The sequence below is a fragment of the Lemur catta genome, chromosome 3 (genome assembly GCF_020740605.2).
Source record: "Lemur catta isolate mLemCat1 chromosome 3, mLemCat1.pri, whole genome shotgun sequence".
Classification (NCBI taxonomy): Eukaryota; Metazoa; Chordata; class Mammalia; order Primates; family Lemuridae; genus Lemur; species Lemur catta.
The window spans coordinates 88,580,799-88,601,280 of record NC_059130.1 but is presented as its reverse complement, the minus strand read 5'-3'; the positions used below and the strand labels follow the sequence as shown (position 1 = coordinate 88,601,280).

The window sequence follows — 20,482 nt, the reverse complement described above, 5'->3', positions numbered from 1 at the left end:
CATGAGTATTTCTGAGTAAATGCCTTGTTGGGCAAGCTCAGAACATCCTATCTGGGATTACTATATCAATGGTGGAAAGCAACTAAGAGCCATGGCTCTACGGTTTCATATTTTCCCTAAGGGTAACAAATAGCAATTGTAAGACATACATTCCCCGGCCAGCAGGGAGCTCTTTCAGCTATCTTCATGAAGTTCTCTTAAAAACTCAGTAGGAACACATATGGAACTGAGTCCTAGTGCCAACTATATATGTCACCAGTGCCCTTTCATCAAAGGATGACTGTATCCATATTAACTCAGGGTACCTTCAGGATCCAATCCCTGAAAATGCCAAGGCTCTGCAATGAACACATATGAACACATACAATCTGCACAGATTTAAAAAGAAATAAAAATCCTTCTAATAGACATGCCAGAAAGGAAATGGTTGTTTCTTGGCATATTAATATTTTTATCTTGGCAAATTAAATTACTACTGGATTATGGGTAGGATTTATTATCTAATAAAATCTTTAATCCTAATTTGAAAAGTACTTCATTTTAGCATAATCCACATTTTAACCTTATATACTCTTCACACATGTGTAAGTAGGTAGACTAATAACTTATGCAGTATTTCTCCATTCTTAAGACAAATAAGCTACATTTAAACATTATTATCACCTGCTATTCTATTAGGACAATAAAGGAAGAATAAAAAATAAAAAGCCATTGCAAAAATATACTGTATCAATACACACAGAAAATGACACAACATCTAATCGGCCTTCTCTTTTTGCTTAATACATCTTTTGCACATTTTTAGGCTTCTGATTTTGTCAAAATATTGGTTATAAAAAGAAAAATGCTGTTAGCACCTCTTTGCCAAAACACTTGTCTTCAGTTATTCATATTTAGTACATGAAGTTAATTTCTTACAACTTTCCAACCTTTATCTTGTTTAGAAAAATTGATTACTTTTAGGAAAATTTTATTCCTAGACTACAGTTAAGGCTTTTTACAAATAAAATTTAACTAACAAACTACTTTAAATTTTCCAGCGACAGCAAATATAGACAAAAATTTACCAACTACTTTGGTAAAATGCTATGATTACAAAGCAACGATAATCATAGTAATAATACTATGACTGCTATGCCATTACTTCCTTGTAATAGTGTCATCACCATTCCTGTAATCCAATCATCTAATAGAACATGAAGATATTATACTAATGCTTACAATCTCCCCAAAGTCATTTTTATTTTGGCAGAACATCTTTTTTATCCCTTATAATGGAAAATTTCAAGCATATACAAGAGTAGAGATAATAATAAAATGAACAGAATACATTCCTTCAACAATTACCAAGTCATAGCCAATCTTGTTTCACTCTCTGCCAACCATATCCCCAAGCCTCTCACAGATCACTGTGATGTTAATTCCAGATATCGTATCATTTCATCCATAAATATTTCAGTGTTTATCTCTAAAAGATAAGGACTCTTTTTTTAAACATAACCCAATATATACATTATCACACTGTAAAAAAAATTATAATTATTTAATATCAAATATCCATCCATCCAGTCAGTGCTGGCAGAATATTTCTTCTTCTTTTTTTTTTTTTTTAGAGACAGAGTCTTACTCTGTCGCCTGGACTACAGTACAGTAGAGTCATCATAGCTCACTGCAACCTCAAACTCCTGGGCTCAAGCGATCCTCCTGTCTCAGCCTCCTGAGTAGCTGGGACTACAGACATGCACCATCACACCTGGCCTTTTTTTTATTTTTTGTAGAGATGGGGTCTCACTATACTGCCAAGGCTGGTCTCAAACTCCTGGTCTCAAGCAATCCTCCCACCTTGGCCTCCCAAAGTGCTGGGATTACAGGCATGAGCCACAGTGCCCACCTGGCAGACTACTTCTTACTGCATTACTCCAAAGTAATCAGTCAGCATTATTTCCTCTTCTAAAATACAATGTAGTTTAAAACAAAGTTCATGGGTATCAACTTGAGGCCAGCTTGCTTTAGCCGAAATCAATCCTATTACTTTTATTACTTTTGCCAAAACACTATTACTTTTGCTTCAAGTTCCACTATCAGGACATTGGGAATATACCCAAAACTGACAGTACTCCCAAAAAAATAAGACAAACTGGTTAGCATTAATATAGATTTATACTAACAATAATTTATAGACACTGACAAATGCAAAGTAAAAAATACCAATGACAAAATAATCTCTTGCTTAAGTACTAAGTAATCTCCATAGCCACCAGAAAAACTATACTGTCCTTTCTTTTTGTGTTCCACAAAGCTACAATAGGAGGAAGGAATCAAAAAATACCTGGGTGCAGTTTTGATTTGATTTTAAAAGGCAACATGGTAAAGTGCAGTACTTATTAAATGTTGCCACTACTATAGTCCTAATAATAGGAAGGAAGCATGGTCTCCCACCGGAAGAGGGTGGAGATGACCCAAAGAGAAGAAAGCCATATCCTTACAATGTCTTTGAAATCTCATTTTGTATTTAAAATTCATGTAAATTTTATATATACTTCATAATTATTTTTAACAAACTGCATGTTAAAAATAAAATAAATAAACCCATATTTCTTTTTATATTATTAGTCTAGTAAACTGGTGCTACAGGAAGACAAGCACATTTATTCTGCAGATTTGAGTATTGCCTAGCATACTCATTTGAGAAACGTGAATAGATCAAATCATAGACTTTACTTTGTAGTTGAACAAATCTGAGTTACAATCTCAGCCTCGTGACTCACTACCTGTCATTAGATTACTTAACCTCTTTATATCCGTCCATATTCTCATCTTTAAATGAAAATAACAATAGTTATCATAGATTTACATGGGATATACCAATTAGATAAGCCAATACAGATAAAATACTTATCACAGAACCCAGCAGAAAGTTCAGTAAATGACAGTAGTAGTTATTATAATTACCATCTCCAAAATCAATCTGTAAAATGAGGGATTATCTACCTTGCAGTGTGGTAAGAACTGCAAAGGAGCCAAGATTTCACCCTACTTACTTGCAAGCTAACAATTTAGCCTATTACAATTTCATGGATGTTGGAAGAAGACACAAGACTCCTCAGTGAAGGACAAAGTACTTTATTACTCATACCAATAGTAGTAACCAGAGTATCAGCATTTTTAAGACCAGTTCCCATTTCTCACAGGGTGACACAGAGTGGGCCAGGTGACATCTGCACACACAGTGGACTGCATTGCAGGAGAGGAATCCTGAGCTTAGTTAGGGAGTATGAATCTTTTAAAATGGATAGTAAGCATGCCTGCCCTTTACTTTGGAAGGAAAAAGTATCTTTACCTTCAGAGTGTAAGCAACCTGCCCTTTGGTCTGGAAGAAGACACTGTCTAGGCTGGTCATAACACAATATCCTTCAAAAGATAGTCTAGAACAATCAGTGCATCTGTTCATAAGATACGCAGAAATGTAAGACACACATAGAGAATTGTTTCCCAACAACATCCACTCCTCATTTCTAACCATTTTGGCTGCTGATGCATTTTCTCACGAGTATGCCACTCCATCAGCCACTCTGAGTAATCCAGCTGACCGAGGCTTGGACTAAATCCAATCAATTTGTCTCATACATCATTTAATTAAGGTTACTATCAATGAGACTCCAAGCAATAGGATGAGGTCAATCTTCAGCAATGATTTCAACCACGTTCCTCAAGGTTGCACATCCAAATGAGATAAAGAAATCCCATAAGCCATCAGGGGCTACCTCAGAAAGTCAGGTGGCTTTCTCCTTACGTTTGTGTATTGACCTTTCCACTTCGCCTAAGGCTTTAATCCGGGAGTAATAGGATATATCAGCAATTGTACAGACTTCACCTTGGCCCACATAAACACAAAAAAGTCCAGGGCAATTTTATCAACCATAACAACTCTGGTCAGCGAACTGAAGCTGAACTTAATGCCTTCCAAGGCCAGGGTGGTATCATTGACTACTTCAGCTAAAAAGTCAGGAACACATTGTGAATCTCCTAGTCTATGTGAGTGACTTCCCTCAGAGTTAACTGTTCACAGGGTGTGTATAAATAACAAACTAGTTATCACTCCAGGAAGTTTCCCCAAGTAACCAAGGATAGCCTCATGTTAGAGAGACTGCCAAAGACATCTAAACTCTAGAAGATTTACTGGCATTTCCTTAAACATTCAAAGATGCAAGAGTCCATGTTTTTAGGAGGGAAGTAAGTTATTGCCTGGCTTACACATAAGAAGTAATATCCCAAGGAAATAGATGGTACACCTGGAAAGAAAGAGTTGTTTAGAATCATTGGGTCTTTCCAAGTGGGACCTACATCAGTCTAGGAGGTGCCTTTCAACCTGTGTCCCAACACAGGGTTCCCAGTTCAGTTCAAATAATTGAATCTAATCCTTTGTTTTTGAAAGGACTAAACGAGGGCAGTCAGTCCAAGCTGTCCCATTTCTTCAGGCCAAAAGCCAGGTGGCCATCATCTCCCTCCACAGAATCTCTGAGTGAAGGCTATGGGATGGGAATGAAGAAGACATCAGGAGTTGTTGACAAGTGTTTTACACAGAAAGTACAGGAGCTGAAGCCAACCCCTGCTGTTTCCAAAAGACTTCCCAGTAAGGTTAAGGGGAGTGACAAATTAAGATCAGAGCCATCTAATGGGGAATGGCAGTCCCAGCAGTCAGCTAAATTTAATGTGCTTGCAACGGTTTGGAAGAGCTGCATCAGGGCATTTTCCTTCATGAGGAAGGCTTCAAGAGTAGTTCTGAAAGACAAAGAACATTAATGTCTTTCCCTCTCCCAAACCTTCAGGGTCTAACATGTCCCTCCCCAGGTGTAGGGATTGTTGCTCTTAGTCCACAGTCACAAAATCAGTATGTCCCATTCCAGCAGCTATAAAATTCACCTTCTTTCCAATCATTTTTTACTCACAACATTCAGACCTTTCATCTGGAAATGCCAAGTGCAAGAGAGTCAAGGGAATTTTTATAAAACCTACAGAAATCCATTATGGCCCTTACCTGACCACATCATCTACTATAGGGAAACTAAGCAAGCAGTATACTCAACCAAATGGTCATTATTCTGATTATCTAGAACCATATCAACCCAACAAGAGAATCTAGGTAACTGAATAAGAATTAAATTTTAATTCCCTAAGCCACCTTTTGGCCTAGCTGCCACATAGAAGGTATACACCAACCAGGCCAGCCATGGGTTGCTGCTAGGGGGGAAAAAAAGAAACATCATGCCCAGAAATGGTCAGGGTAGACTCCTGAATTTTCAAAATAGGGCTATATAACCTCCCACCCCTTCCATCCTAATCATTACTCAGGAATTGATCAAGGTGAGATGATCCCTTTCTGAGAGCAGCTACGTTCAGTGACAAAACTGACTTATTAAGGTGTGGACTAGGAGCAGATGAAGGATGTAGAATCAGAAATCTCTGAGACAATTTTTGAAGAGGCTGTTCCAACATTCAACATTTATCCATATACCAGACGCCTGTAGATGGTAGGAAGCATAAAAGGTCCATCAAATACACTGACTTATTGTTGAGTGGTTTTGTCATAAAAGGGGCACCACTGTCAGACTGCAAATGGTCCAGAAAGCCAAAAGTATAGCATGGATAAGTTTCTAGGGCCATAATGGTGCGGCCAGAGCCATTTAATTGGCCTGGAACAGCAATATCAATACCAGAAAAGTGTCAACAGTGGTGAGGCACCACTGATAGCTCTGAGAGGAAAGTCACAGGTCCAATATATTCAATCTGCCAAGAGCAGGCAGGAGCCACACCCCATGCAACTGACTTTTCTCATCATGTGACAAATGAGTAAACTTTTGGCAGGAGTCAAAGTCTGGCATGTAATGGTACTCTCTGTCAGAGTCCTTTACTTCGTGCCCAGTTTATGATGACTGATGTGCAGTCACATCTCATACAATGATGAATACAGGCAACAATGGTGGCTCTGGGCAGTGCAGGCTCAATCAGAAGCTTGATTCCAGTGGGCTTCATCAAAATACAGGCCCTTACTGTGGGTATCTACATTAGTGATACAGACGGTTTGAGTAGCAGTTATAATTTGTCTTTATAGTTCACAGCTTTCAAGAGCTCTGTCTTTAATATGCCAGTCTATAGTTTTCCAAGTGGCAGTCCAAGCAGCTAGGCCAATGGCAGTAGGCGAAGATCAGTAGAAATATAACTAGTTTCATCAAGAAGAGTATTGAGCAGAGATATAAGAACCACCTTGAGTTTTGCCCAAAGAACAGAGCAATCACATCCATTATCACTCTGCATAGCTGGTACAGAGGCTGAACAGCCCCAGAAACTAGAGAGACACAATCAGCTTTCAGCTTGGCTAAAACCATCAGCAAACCATATTCAAGTTTAGGGTGAAACCTCTATGAACTGAGGACTTCGTTGAGCCAGGAGCTTGCTTCAGACAGGGAACTAGGGAATAAAGTTTCCTCCAAAGGAGGAGCTGAGCCATAAGACATTATGCACCCCATTTCTCAGTCAAAGCAAAGTTCTCACAACTTTGTTTTCTGCCCACAGAAGTTGCAAATTTGCCTCCTTTCACACTCAGTGTAGATGCACACAAATCTCCAGCTGTTGTCTGAAAGAGAACAGAACCTTTCACCCAGTCAAGAGGCATCTTAGTACTAGTTTTTACACTGGGGAGAACCTTAGGCTGACCCTCCAGATTGGTGAAACACCAACCACCCACCCAAAGGAGAATTAGCAACAAACAGGAATGTTCAGGCAGCTGTCTTTGAACCTACTTCCTGGAACTCAGTCTGTAACCACCTCCCCAATATCTCCTCATTAACAGGCAATAAAGTAGAGAATCACCTAATTCAGTCAACATGTTTCTACCAATTCCCATGGACTTCCCTAAAATTCTGTTAACCAGCCTGTGAGGCCCTCATCTTTCTTCTTCCAAAAAGTCATGTGTCTGCCAATATTCCATCTGTGTTGCCCAAACTGTTAAGAACTGTGAAGGATCTGATATTTACACTACTTGCAAGCTAACAACTTACTTAGCCTGTCAATTTCATGGATGCTGGCAAAAGACATTGCCTCCTAGATCAAAGACAATGAACTTTATGATTCACAGCAATATCAGTAAAGTATCAGCATTTTCTTATACTGGTTTTCTCACTTCCCATGGGGCAACATAAAGTAGACCAAGTGACACCTGCACATGCAGTGGACTGCATTACAGAAGAGGAACTCAGAGCCTAGAGAACCAAATCTTTTATAAAGAAAAGTAAGGTATGCCTACCTCCCTTCACCCCAGAGGGAGACATTATCTCTACCTTCCAAACCTGTTCACTATACAAACATCCTTAAAAAGGCAGTCAGAAAAAAATAAAATCAATGCTTCTGCTTACAAGATATACGGAAACCATGGAGAACTGCATCACTATATGCCAGTACAGGATCACTGTGAAAGTTAAATCTTAAGAGCCTTGTATAGCATCTAGTACATACAGAGCAATTAAAAGCTAGAAGTTAATGTTCCTACTCCTTCTCTATTAAAATAAGAATGCTCAGTTGTCTCCAACTCACTTTAACTAGATGCCAAAGGATACATCTAAAATTGACTTTCAAAAACAAGTTCAACCACTATTTTCCCTTGGGTAAAAACAAGCAAGCTGAGAGAGCACAAAAAGAGAGTTTCACTAACTCTCTTTTATTATATAGCTCAATCATAAAAGAATCCAGGGAACCAGGTGAATTGCAAAGAAAAAGACTGGTGACTCAAACCTAACTCAAAAGCCATCAAGGTGCACATAAACCTGAAAACTCTTCCTTCTTCCTTTACCACAACTTGACATCTCATTCTTCCTATCTCAATTATTCCTCTATAACCACGAATAAGTATAAAGTCAGGTTAATTCTGGCCAGCTGCTTTTTGAAATTATCTGTCAAACTCACGTTGATATCAATGACTAGTGATTTAACATCCAGGCAGTTGTTGTCCCAAAGAGCTGACAGTAGAGGAAAGAAACATGTCAAATGATCATTGACAATCTAACATAAGACTCAAAAGAAGAGAAACATGAATAAGATACCTAAGAAGAAATTATTAACCCTAACTGGGCACAGTTATGAATGTTATAAGTAAAACGTAGGCAGTGGGTTTCAAAAGACAAATATTAATAGAAATTTTCCAAAGGGTCACAAAAAGTAAAGGTCCAAAGACACGTAGTCATGAAACAGCCTAAGCATCAAGTATTTACTAAAATATTCCACTTCGCTAAGTCATAGAAATAGAATAGTACTTAAGCTCACAAAATCAAAGAATAACAGGAATGGATGGAACTTCAAAAGTCATCTAGCTCAGCAGTTCTCTGTTGTAGTCCTTGGATCAGCAGCATCAGCATAACCTAGGAACCTGGTAAAAATGCAAATTTGCAGACCCTCCCCCAGATCTGCTAAATCAGAAACCCCAAGATGGGGGCCCAGCAACCTGTGGTTTAACAAGCCCTGCAAGTTATTCTGACACAAGCTAGAGAACTATTGATTTAGACAGTGTTTTTCAAAACTATTGACATATTGGGCCAGATAATTCACCTCTATGCACTAAATGCCAGTAGCTCCCCGGAGTTGTGACACCCAAAAATGTTTCCAGACATTGCCTAATATCCCCTGGGGGATGGAAATCACCCTCAGTTAAAAACCACTGATCTAGATCAGAAATCAGCAAACTTTCCTATAAGGGGCAGGGTAAATATTTTAGGCTTTACAGGCCATGCAGTCAACTACTTAACTCTGCTACTGAGAATAAAAGTGGCCAGAGACAACATGTAACAAATATGCATAACTGTGTTCCAATAAGACTTTACTTACCAAAAAAGATGGTAGTTTGGGTCTTCAGGCTGTAGTTTGCTGACCACTAATCTAGATCAATTATCTGAATTAAAATTGAATGTCCTCAACCCTACTGCTGTCAAGTGATTAGACTATTTGGCTTGATGATCCAGTTCAGTCTTTTGTTTATAGATAGATATGGCTCTAGACAGATCTCCACTCTATAGACTGAATAACTGAAGCCCATAAATGGTAAATGACTTTCTCAGAGACCACAGCCAAAAAACAAAACAAAACAAAGCAAAACAAAACAAAACACTACAGAGTTCCAGGCACTCTACCTAAGTGCAATGCTCTAACTGCCCCCCATGGAGGTGTAATCACATACTGCTTACCTGGCAGGCATTCAAATGTTTTAGCACTCAGAAGTTACTAAAACCTAGAAAGAAACATACTGGTATCACGGAGGGGGCAGGAGGAGTAGGTTGCCTAAAGGCCCAGATAATGATTATTTTAGGCTTGTGGGCCACAAAGTCTCTATCTCAACTACTTACGTTTGTCACAGTAGCAAGAAAGCAGCTACAGACAATAGGTAAATGAATGGGTGTGGCTGTGTTCCAATAAATCTTTATTTACAATAAGAGGCAACCAGCCTGCAAAACAGAGTTTGCTAATCTCTGATCTACAGGGTCCATAAAACCAGTCAGGCTAACATAGGCATCAACCCAATCATGTTCAGTAACCTAGAGACACTGTTCATTCCATGGCTTTTGACCACCTGTGAGCTTAGAAGCACAGCACTAAGTGGTAGACTAGTAATGACCAAAGTGCTGGCTTTATCTTCCTTCCTTCCCTTCTGTATGTCTACTACATGCCAAGCACTGTTACTTTACATGTAAGTTTCCTCATTTGGAGTAATTTCTAAATGGCAGGTCTTGTCTTCCTCAAGAACTCCAAGCTATCTGACAAATTAGCTAGAAAATGAACACTCTTACATGTACCTGGATAAAATCTTTGTTTCAAACCATCATATGACCTTGGATAAGTCATTTCCTTTTTCTGCATCTCGATTCCCACAAAAGGAAAAATGACAGGCTTCAAAATAGATTATCTCTGAAGTTCCCTATGGAGAACAAGTACATACCTTAAAACTGTCAGAGATAACAGCTAAAATTTACTGAATAATTTATATGTCAGATACTTTTTCTAATCGCTTTATATGAGTTAACTCATTTTTCATATTGGGAAACTGGGGCAGAGATGTGAAGTGATTGGTCAAACAGCACAGGACGAGTGAGTGGTAGAGCTGTGATTTACATCCAAGTGGTTTGAACCCAAACTCCATATCCTTAAACTACCAATTATTATACTTTATTCTACAAACCAAAACCTTATTTTCCCAATAATCTACAATCCAAATACTGTCAACATAATTTGTCCCTCTAATAAATAAAGAGGATAGAGGAGAAAATAAAGAACAGATAACAAGACACTTGTGTCCATTATACTCAATCTCCTGCCTAAGGTAAACTCCCAGGAATGAAGTATGATGTTTCATAGGTATTTAGCTTGGTCCCTAATCCACGACATCAAAAAGGATACCTAACAGTTTGGATTGATACCATTTTTGTTCACACAGTCATCATCTTTTACAGAAAGTATCTCTTTGTGTCAAACTAAAAAAGAAAGAAGAGGGATTCATAACTTCATGTAGGAGAAAATGTTATGAAGGGGCAGAAACTACTTGTGTGTCACTGAACACAAGTGACTTACTAATAGTGCCATAGAAGAGTCCATGCTTCAAAGAGGAGCTCATACGCAAATGAAGCTTAAAAGTCCCACTATGATAGCCCAATATAAGAAAATTTATAAAGCAATTTATGCAGCAAAAGTATTACTAGCTGGAAGGACAAGGAGTGAAAAACAAAGGCACAATTGTGTGGTACAGGAAACAACTGAAAGTAACATCAAAATCAATGCTAATCCTCATACGTACAGTGGTGAGTTTAAAAAAAAAAAAGCCAAATTAGAGAAGAAATAAAAGGACTCAATCTATGACACCATTGGAACTAGGCTCAGAGAGAATACTTTTTTAGCAAGGCAGATAAGATTTTGTCTCTGATAAAGTCTGAAACAAAATACTACTACTAGTGAGAATTGTTCTTTTTTTCCTTCATTTGAGCAGAGCTATGACCTCTGTCTCTATATAATCAGCAACAGAGAAACATAAATAGAAAAATACATCACTTTTCAGCCTTTTAGCTAAGATCAAGTGAAAAATATATAAGACCAACCTGTGAGACTAATCTAAATAAATACATCCCCTTTTTTATTATATGTTATAAAATTTTATCTTAGAGGAAAAAGAAATTAGCATGACAGTAATCAAAAGGTTAAGGGGCAGAAAACTATTATTCATCTAGACCCAAAGTAGAAAGTAACTACTATTACTGAAATTATTTGACAGCAACTGCAATGGTTTGGATAACTGTTTCACATCCGTAAGCAAACCAAATAGAAAGTTTGTTTGATCCAATGATTTTTGTACACTTCAACATAAAAAAAGAATTCTACAATTACAAAAGAACAAGATTTGGAACTTTCACCTGAATGTATCTCTTTGTTATAAAAACATTGGCAGGGGGGAGAACCTTATGATTCATCAATGCCTGCCTGTTTTTTTTTAACCCAGGAAATTCCTTTACACCCCCTCCTGGCTCTAGCCAGCCAGAACTGTAGGTGTGTACTACTTTAGTCATTCTTTTACCAGTAACATACTATGCTAACACTATGTACATTTAAAGCTGATTTAGGGTGGAATATTCCAAATTCTAAATTCATCTGCCCAAAACTAAGTTTGAAAATAATTACATATATACAACTATTATGTACCCATAATAATTAAAAATTATTCATTAAACACGATGCTGGCATTATCTCCATTCAAAATTTTGGTGGTACAGCCACTATGGAAAACAGTATGGCAGTTCTTCAAAAAATTATAAATAAAATCACCATATGATCCAGCAATTTTACTTCTGTGTATATACCCAAAAGAATTGAAATCAGGGGCTAGGCATGATGAAAGTAATGGATAAACAAAATGTGATATATTTGTGATATATATATATTGCTAAATAATATTCCATGGAATATTATTTAGCCTTAAAAAGGAATAAAATCCTGACACATGCTAACATGGATGAACTTTGGGGACATTATGCTAAATGAAATAAGCCAGTCACAAAAGGACAAATACTGTATGGTTCTATTTATATGAGGTACCTAGAACAGTAAAATTCATACAGACAGAAAGTACAATGTGGCTGCCAGGGACTGAGGAGACGGAGGAAGGAGATGTTACGTTTTAATGGGTACAGAATTATAGTTTTGTAAGATGAAAAGTGTTCTGGAGATGGATGGTGGTGATGGTAGCACAGAAATATGAATGTACTTAATGCTACCGACTGTACACTTAAAATGGCTAAGATGCCAAATTTTATAAGTATTTTATCACAATTAAATTTAATTTAATTGAGAGAGTTTGGGGGGGTAGTCTTTTAGAAGACAACTTGGAATATATCTGCATGATATTAAGGTCATCCATCTATGATGTTCCAAACCCGCCCCATTAAGTCTAAGCTGTAATTGTCCACCTGCTACTTATCACCACTCCACTGATTTCAACAGAAGTCCTTTCTCTGTTGAATTGAACATTCAAAAAGAATACAAAAATCCTTCTCAAAAGCTTTTCCATATTTAGACATTGTATTTTTTAGAACCTATTATCTAGCAATGATCAAAATCTGACATTTATTTTCAAAATCTAATCAAATTTTAAAATTATGTCCTTTCTACAAAGACAGCACTGAGCTCTCAAAGTATTATGGATTCTCACAATCATATGATAAATAGAATGTAATTTTACTGCTATAGAAAAAACCAGCATCACCCAAGGATCCACATGCCAAGTCTTGAGCTACAATCTTCAAAATAAATCACTTGGTTTTCTTATAACTGAATAAATGCTTATTTTTAAAAGTTAATCCTATTTTAAAAATATTACATAATATAAAAAACAGGCAGAATAATCATTTTAAAACTAAGACCACAAGAGGAAACTGCTCTGGCATCATCATTTGCAGGAGGACTACAGGTTCCTAAACACAAAAAGGGTTAACATGTTTTAACATGTGTGTAGTTTTCTAAATAATGTTTTATTCTATCAATAACATTCTCTTACCTATTTGACAATATAAAATTAGTTCTCAGCATTTGGCAAACTACTGTTCACTGCAGATGCCATTAGCTCTTTTCTATTTGTAAACAATTATGTACAGCATTGTCATTGGTCTGAAAAGAAAAACTTATTGGATTTTATTAATGTGGTCAAAATAATCATTTTGATTTCCAAACCAAAATCTCTGATACTTATCAGAAAATCTTAACTTTGCCTGAGCACAAGAAGCCTAAATTTCCTGTCCTTTAGGCAATATAATGTTAATAATAAGCATAATAATCGTTACAAATAATAAGACAGAAAGCAGCTACAAGTTATTAATATTAGAGGTAAAAAGTTTGGTGAAATCAAACAAAGTTATATAATTACCTTAAAGCTTTTAATGAAGTAAACTACACTCTTCGTTGTCCAAAGCCTTTCCCATTATAACACTACAATTTTATAACAGGATAAAACTATACCTACAAATATAGAGTCTTTTTTCACACAATGCATTCCACATTAGATAAAATATTGAACTGGACCACAAAAAACAAAACAAAAAAATGATTATGAAAAATTTAGGCAGGCAAAAAACCTCAAGCCAATCCTAAACCTATAAAACACCAAAATCTTATGGTCAACTTATAAGAACCCTCCTTTCTGAATTTGGAGGTTACAGTATAATCAAAATGTAGATACATGCATATTCCTAATACCTGCATATCAGATACTACTGATAACCAAAAGAGCAAGCTCTGGAAACAGTCATCGGAACATTAAGTTGTAAAAAGAAGGAACTTAAAAGAAGAGAAAGAGAGACAGCCAGTCCAACAAAACCTCAGTAACAAAAAATACTGCCTACCATGTTAGTGTTAGACCAAGTGCAATGATGAGTGTTAAACAGGGAAAAATCTGCCTATACTGGACAGTAGCTTCTAAGTTCATGCCACATGGTCTAAAACATGTCATTAAAATATTTTCTTCGCCAAACATCAAAAGGCAAAGGTAGCATTCACAAGGTATTAGTTCTAACTCCAAGTCTTTCATGATGCATACAGTTCTACTTTCAAAGAGCCTCCCTAAGATACTCACATGTCAGTGTCACTACAGCTGGGTTCAGTAAGGGAATAACCTTTAATTATCCTTTAAATTATTCCTGGAGAAAAGACACCAACCAAGTAATTCAAGTCTGTAGGGGAGAGTAATTACCAATTCATATTTGTGAATTAAGCTTGTAAATTCACTGCTGAGATACCCTGGAATACACAGTTTCATCTGCCTCCTCGTTATCTTCTTATTCTCTGTAGATTCCAATAAGGTATTCAGTCTCAAGTGTTTATTTTTCTTTGAAAAGGACCACAATGCCCAGTTTACCCTCATCACCTCCTCTTCACAATTCTGCTTTTTTACTCTTCCCTTAATACAATACACCACACCCATAACGCCACACGCTCCACACCCACACTCCATACATCACACTCTCCTCATGGAACAACCCAAAACGCCCCATACTTAATGGTCACACACTTAATACCCCCAAATTCTACACATTCCCCATATAATACAGGAAACACTACATACACACTCCACACACCCAGTAACCCAACAGACTTAACAACCCCTCACCCTAAAAATCCCATTCAACCAGTACTTCACACATTCTTACACACACCTAACACAGCATATGAATTATATGCTCCTCCACGGCTCCCAACACACACCCCAAACCACATACCGTACAAAAGCTTAAACCACACACTACTGCAGCGCTCAAACAAATGCTGGAAAGAGGCCACCCTTCTGGCACCAGGAACCTAAGAGACTGGAGGTGGGAGAGGAACAGGGCCAGATACTTCACCTGAAAATCCGCCAGGATCATCTCCCGGTCCATGTTGGACGCCATGGCGGCTACCGAGTTCCGCGGCTCCGGGAGCGAAGCGCGCACCTGGGAGGGAGAGGGCGCCTCCTGCGGCCGTCGTCGTCGCCGCCGCCGCCGCCGCCGCCGGGCTCCGAAGGGCTGGCGGGCTAGCCGGCGGGCGGGCCGGCGGGCCGGCGGGCGGGGCAGCGCGGGAGGCGCTAGGCGCTCATGCACTCGGTAACCTTCAGGCGCCCCGGCCGCCTGCCTGCGCCCTGCGGGACCCGCGCCGCAGTCGACCCGACAGGGAGGTTAGTCGGGACGAGAGTCCGGTCTTACGGTCGCCGGCCAGGATGAGGGCAGGTTGCAACAGTGCGAACCCGGCTCCCCTCAACGGCAGCGAGACCAACGGGGGCGGGGAAACCGAGCGAGCGAGCGAGCAGGCGGGCGAACGCCACGACCGCCTCCGCCTCCTCCGCTTCCTCCCTGGCCGCCGCCTCCGCCCCTGGTTGGCCAGCACCAGGGCTGTCGCACATTTTGCCTGTCATCGAGGTCGCAAAGCGCTGCTTTGCGGCTTCCACGTGACCGCCCTCCTGTCAAGAGCTGAGCGCGCGACTACCAGGCGAGGAGTCTCCTGGGGACGCCAACCTCCATCTGCGGGAGCTTGAAGTCCCGCAACAGGTTATTCTGGTTTGGATTTAAGCAAAGGCCTCGGGGTATCGTCTCCCTCTAGCTGGGGTGGTAATCAGATTCTGCGCCTCACGTGGTTAGTTAAATACGTACACATCCAGCCTGACACCCCAACTGAACACACTCACAACCCGTCTAACAAACAGCATTTCAAAAATATACATTTTCTCTAACAAAGTTTCACCAAAATACAACTTCATATACAGTCTCATACACAACCGCACTGTAAAACCTGCTTACACAGTGTCATATCCAATCCCAAACTCCCGGATGTCTGCATCCTCAGACTTTTAACACCGAGGTAACTGGACTCCCATGGAAGACATGGGGGAGAGGTGGAAGCTGAGAAAGGTGGAAATCTCGTCCCCAAGAATAGGATAAGCATTTTTTTTTAAATCGGTATAGGTAGTTTAAAAACCTGCTGCAGTCATACCTATATTTAAAACTGAGATATATCTAGGGAAAAGGCAAGTCCAGCTTTGAATATAGTCAGTCTATTTAAAGTACTTTCATAAGAAACGATACTAAAACACTTACCAATTACTGAAAGTTTCAACCTATAATCAGAAATTGACAGCCTCTGTACCTAAAACAGCCAAAGACTGTGTTCAACGAAGTGTGACAGTTTGTAATCGACATCCAGGCTAGAGGAAGGGAAACACTGGAATATGTTCAACCTTGACTTGGGAAAACATCAGCTTCTGGATTGCAATAGGACATTTACTGACTTCGGAAAGAATGTTAAAGCCTAAAAATGTGAAGTAAGATTGCTGATTTTATGCTGTAGGGCTAAAATAAATACTACTGAAATCACAATATAGAATCAAGGCCTAGGCTTCTTAAACTGGGAATATATTCATGAAAAATCAGAAAATCTGAGTTAAATGTTCAGTTTCCCTGAATACAAAGAAGTACACTATGTTGTTTTAAGATACAGGTTTATTTTGTGTGTTTTCCCAGATGAAAATAGTCTGGCCTACATCTCTTACGTGATAATGTGTTTACACCAGAATTAGCTAAATAATAGACCCCTTCATAGCCACATGAATTGAAGTGTCCTGCTTGTCATCCCTAAGAAAATAAATTCCAAAATTTGGCACAAAGGTGAAATACAGTGGCAGCAATATAAATGTGGCAATTCAGTTGCCCCATTCATATAGGTCACCCTCAGTACCAGACAGGTGAATAATTTTTTCTAGTTACATGCCCAAGGATTAACACAGCCCTGAAAACTTGAGGGTTCTTCTCTGTGATGACACATGTGTATCTCAGAACCATTAAAGTCCCATATTTCTCCCTTCCTCCCTCCTTTCTCTCTACCTGGAAATTAAAACAATGTGTGGTTATGTAGAAAGATGGGAAGAATGCCCTAGACATTCAGGCATATTAGTTCTGCTTTCCCAAATAATTAGCTGAGGGAAATTGGATGAGTCACTTAGTCTTTCTAACTTCAGCTTCCGACAGGCCTATTTCAGGTGACCAATGAGAAAACAATTACAAAAATACATGGAAAACATAAAATATTTTTACAAAACTAGCATAGATTTCAAAGTCAGCATTCCTGGATTTGCATTCTAATTCTGGCCCTTCACAAACCTCTGTGACTCAGTTTCTTTATCTCTGAAATCGGGCTAAGAAAACATTGATTTTGAATGTAGAGTGATATAATACTTGTGAAAACTCCTCATAAACCTTAAAACTCTCAAAACATATTAGTATACCAATTCCTAAATGATTTTCGCAGGGTCACCTTTTCCACAAAATGTAAGCCAATAAGGATTTTTCTCCTTTCTAATCACTGCTTTTACAATCTTTACAATTTAGTGTTCCAATAAATTCTGCAATTTTTTCTCTAATCGTTTCATCTATGTATGTTTTTTGGGTGTTTTGTTTTATTTTGTTTTGCTTTTGTGAGACAGGGTCTTACTCTGTTACCCAGGCTGGAGTGCAGTACACCTCACTGGAGCCTCAAACTCACAGGCTCAAGTGATCCTCCTGCTTCAGCCTCCCAAACAGCTGGGACTAGACGTGCAGGCCACCATGCCCCACTAATTTTTCTGATTTTTTGTAGAGATGAGGTCTCCCTATGTTACCCAGACTGCTCTCAAACTCCTGGCTTCAAGCGATCCTCCCCCCTCAGCCTCCCACTGCGCCCAGCCTCATCCATGTATGTTTTATCTCTCCAATTTGAAAGTCCCCTGAAACTATAAGCCATTTTATCTCATGCATTTTTATACTCACCATAGTTCATACATAGCAAAGTCTTAGGTACATAATAGTCAGTGTTTTTAAATTTTTAATTTTTATTGGGTGTCTACTATGTACAGGTACATTACATGCCTTATCTAATTTAATCTTCACAACAATCACTTTACATAATAAAAAGCTACTCTGAGAGGTTACAAAGTGTCAGACCTAGGATTCAAGGCTAAGTCAAACTAGTGTTCTTTCCACTTATCCTGTTGCCTCCCTACAATTCACACTCCATGCTGCTAAGTTTATATAATTCCTGAAGAAACTGTTTCTTCCCTGTGACCTAACTATTCACAGTTTGATACCCAGAATCCAAAATAATTGTCCACTACAGAGAAAAGGAGGAGAGAAAAACAAATAGTGAGTTAGGAGAAAAAAATCACTTTTCATTTCTCCAGAATTCCTCTTTTAAGAAAAACAATTTCATTTAAGTGCTACAAACAAAGAGAATAGAAATGTAGGGAAATTCTCTATTCATAAGCACAAGCAAAGAAAAATTAATTTTAATCTATCTATTCTCATAGTTTGTCTACTGTATAATAATTCATGGAGCTCTGCCTAAGTTAAATACAGATGTTTTTCTAGAATCTCCATGTTCTTTTAAAAGAAACTTTTATTTCATATTTCTTTCAAATATAAAAAATCAAGCTTATTTGTACTTATTTTATGAAATTTCTATTTGAAATTATTTTAGATTTAGAGAGTACTTCCACAGATAGTATACAATGTTCCTGTATACTTTTTATGCATCTTCCTCCGATGTTACCATCTTACATAAATATAGTACATCCACCAAAACTAAGGAATTAACATTGCTACAATACTATTGATTAAATTCCAAAGACCATCTTTGGATTTTTATGCTAATATCCTTTTTCTGTTCCAACGTCCAAAACAGAAATACCACACATTACATCTAGTTGTCATGTCTCCAGGATAGCCACTTCCAATGTGTGACGGTTTCTCAGTCTTAACACTTTTGAAGAGTCAGGAACTTTATAAAATGTCCCTCAATTTGGGATTGGTTAATGTTTTCTCAGAATTATACTTGAGTTTATGGATTTGGGGGAAGAATACCACAGAGGTGATATGTCCTCATCATATCACATCAGGGCCACATGTTATCAGTTTGACTGGTGGTGTTAACCTTAATGCTTTGGTTAAGATAATCAAGTTTTTAAAAAAATACTTCTCACTTATAAGTTAATTCATGAGAAGACGAATGCTACTATATAGTTAGATCTACACTTAAGTAATCAAACATGTATTTCATCTAATGATTTAATGTTAGGAGTCTAGTGGCTGACCCTGAACTTTCAAGCAATGGAAAAGGCATAAGATTTGTACCCCCAAGATCTGAGTTCAAATTCTATGTCCAGTACTTACTGACTTTATTTTTTTTAACTCAAACCAGAGGAGATGCTAAACTGAGTTTAAATCACAATTTCTATCAACCTCAATTCTCTCATCTGAAAAATGGGTTAAATTATCATATTTACCTGAGTTGTTATAAAGATTAAATAATGTAAACATATTTTTAATATATACATATACCATGAAACACTATACAAATACTAATTGTTGCTATTGTGTTTAATCTTTTAAGTTGCTTACTGGGCCTTAACTTTTCTTGCTTTACAAAAGGACTTTATTTTATTTTATTATTTTTTTAAACAATTTTTTAAAACCAAGGAGTTCAATCTGTAACTGACTGTGAACAATCAAGTGAGATAACTCACTACCTTCGGACCAGCCACAAAAGGACTTTCATAAGTGGTGTGAGTACCCAAATGGAAAAGCTTGCTGAATCTCAGAAATAATATGCCAACATCACAATTATAAAGTGATAAAAAATGCCCCCTGAGGTTGCTAGTCTGTTTTCCACCTCTGTTAACCTATAAATACCACAAAGGGGAAGACTTTGAGAAAATTTAAAGAAATTGTAAATACTACATACATATTTCCAAAAGCTAATCATTCAGAAACTGTGCACACTGAAGTCAATGAGGGAAAAGCACAAAATAATTTGACTAAATCATATTTCTATAAGTCTTTAAAAAGGATTATAAACTGCTGAAGAAAAAGATTTCCATGACTTAGTATTTAATATCCAACTATAAAGGCGGAATTTCAGTATTTGAGGGACATATCACTAGTATGTTAAAAGAGAAACCACTACTTTCAATATAATAGAGAGCTTAACTCTTTAAATCTTTCATGTAAAGCATGTTAGAGTATTAGCTTACTGAAGGCAGAGATACCCTTGAATCTACTTCACTGAACTGGCACTCAATAAATATTACATTTTCCTTGGAGGTACTTTGTAATGCTTACTATGCTCTTTAAACTAAGACTGTAGCCTCTGTGCTGCCATTTCTGGCTTACCCAATAGGCAAACTAATCATATGCTTTAGGGCACCAGCAAAACAAGAATTAAAAAAAAAAAAACTTTCCCAAAGAATTTAATGTGTCAACAAAAGCACTGAAGTCATCATCATGGGAAAAATCAGAACTTTGCTGGACTTTTTTACTCTTATTTTTGAGTTTTGTATATTTTTATTTTTATTTACATATGAGGAAGAGGTTTTAGGGCATGAAAATCTTTTCAGGGCTTAGGACCTGCAAAA

At 37.9% G+C, this 20,482-nt stretch overlaps 1 protein-coding gene across 2 annotated transcripts in view; it reads right to left on the bottom strand.

The window, feature by feature from the left end:
• The window catches only part of FAF1 (Fas associated factor 1), a 446,948-nt gene extending 431,901 nt beyond the window's left edge, over positions 1–15,047 (bottom strand). For both annotated transcript variants that reach the window (XR_006734185.1, XM_045548070.1), the window contains exon 1: positions 14,916–15,047. Coding sequence is in view for 1 of the 2 variants with exons in the window: in XM_045548070.1 (XP_045404026.1) it covers positions 14,916–14,960 (45 nt within the window). In the remaining variant the exon portion in view is untranslated. The remainder of the gene's footprint in view (positions 1–14,915) is intronic.
• Positions 15,048–20,482: the final 5,435 nt, after the last annotated feature.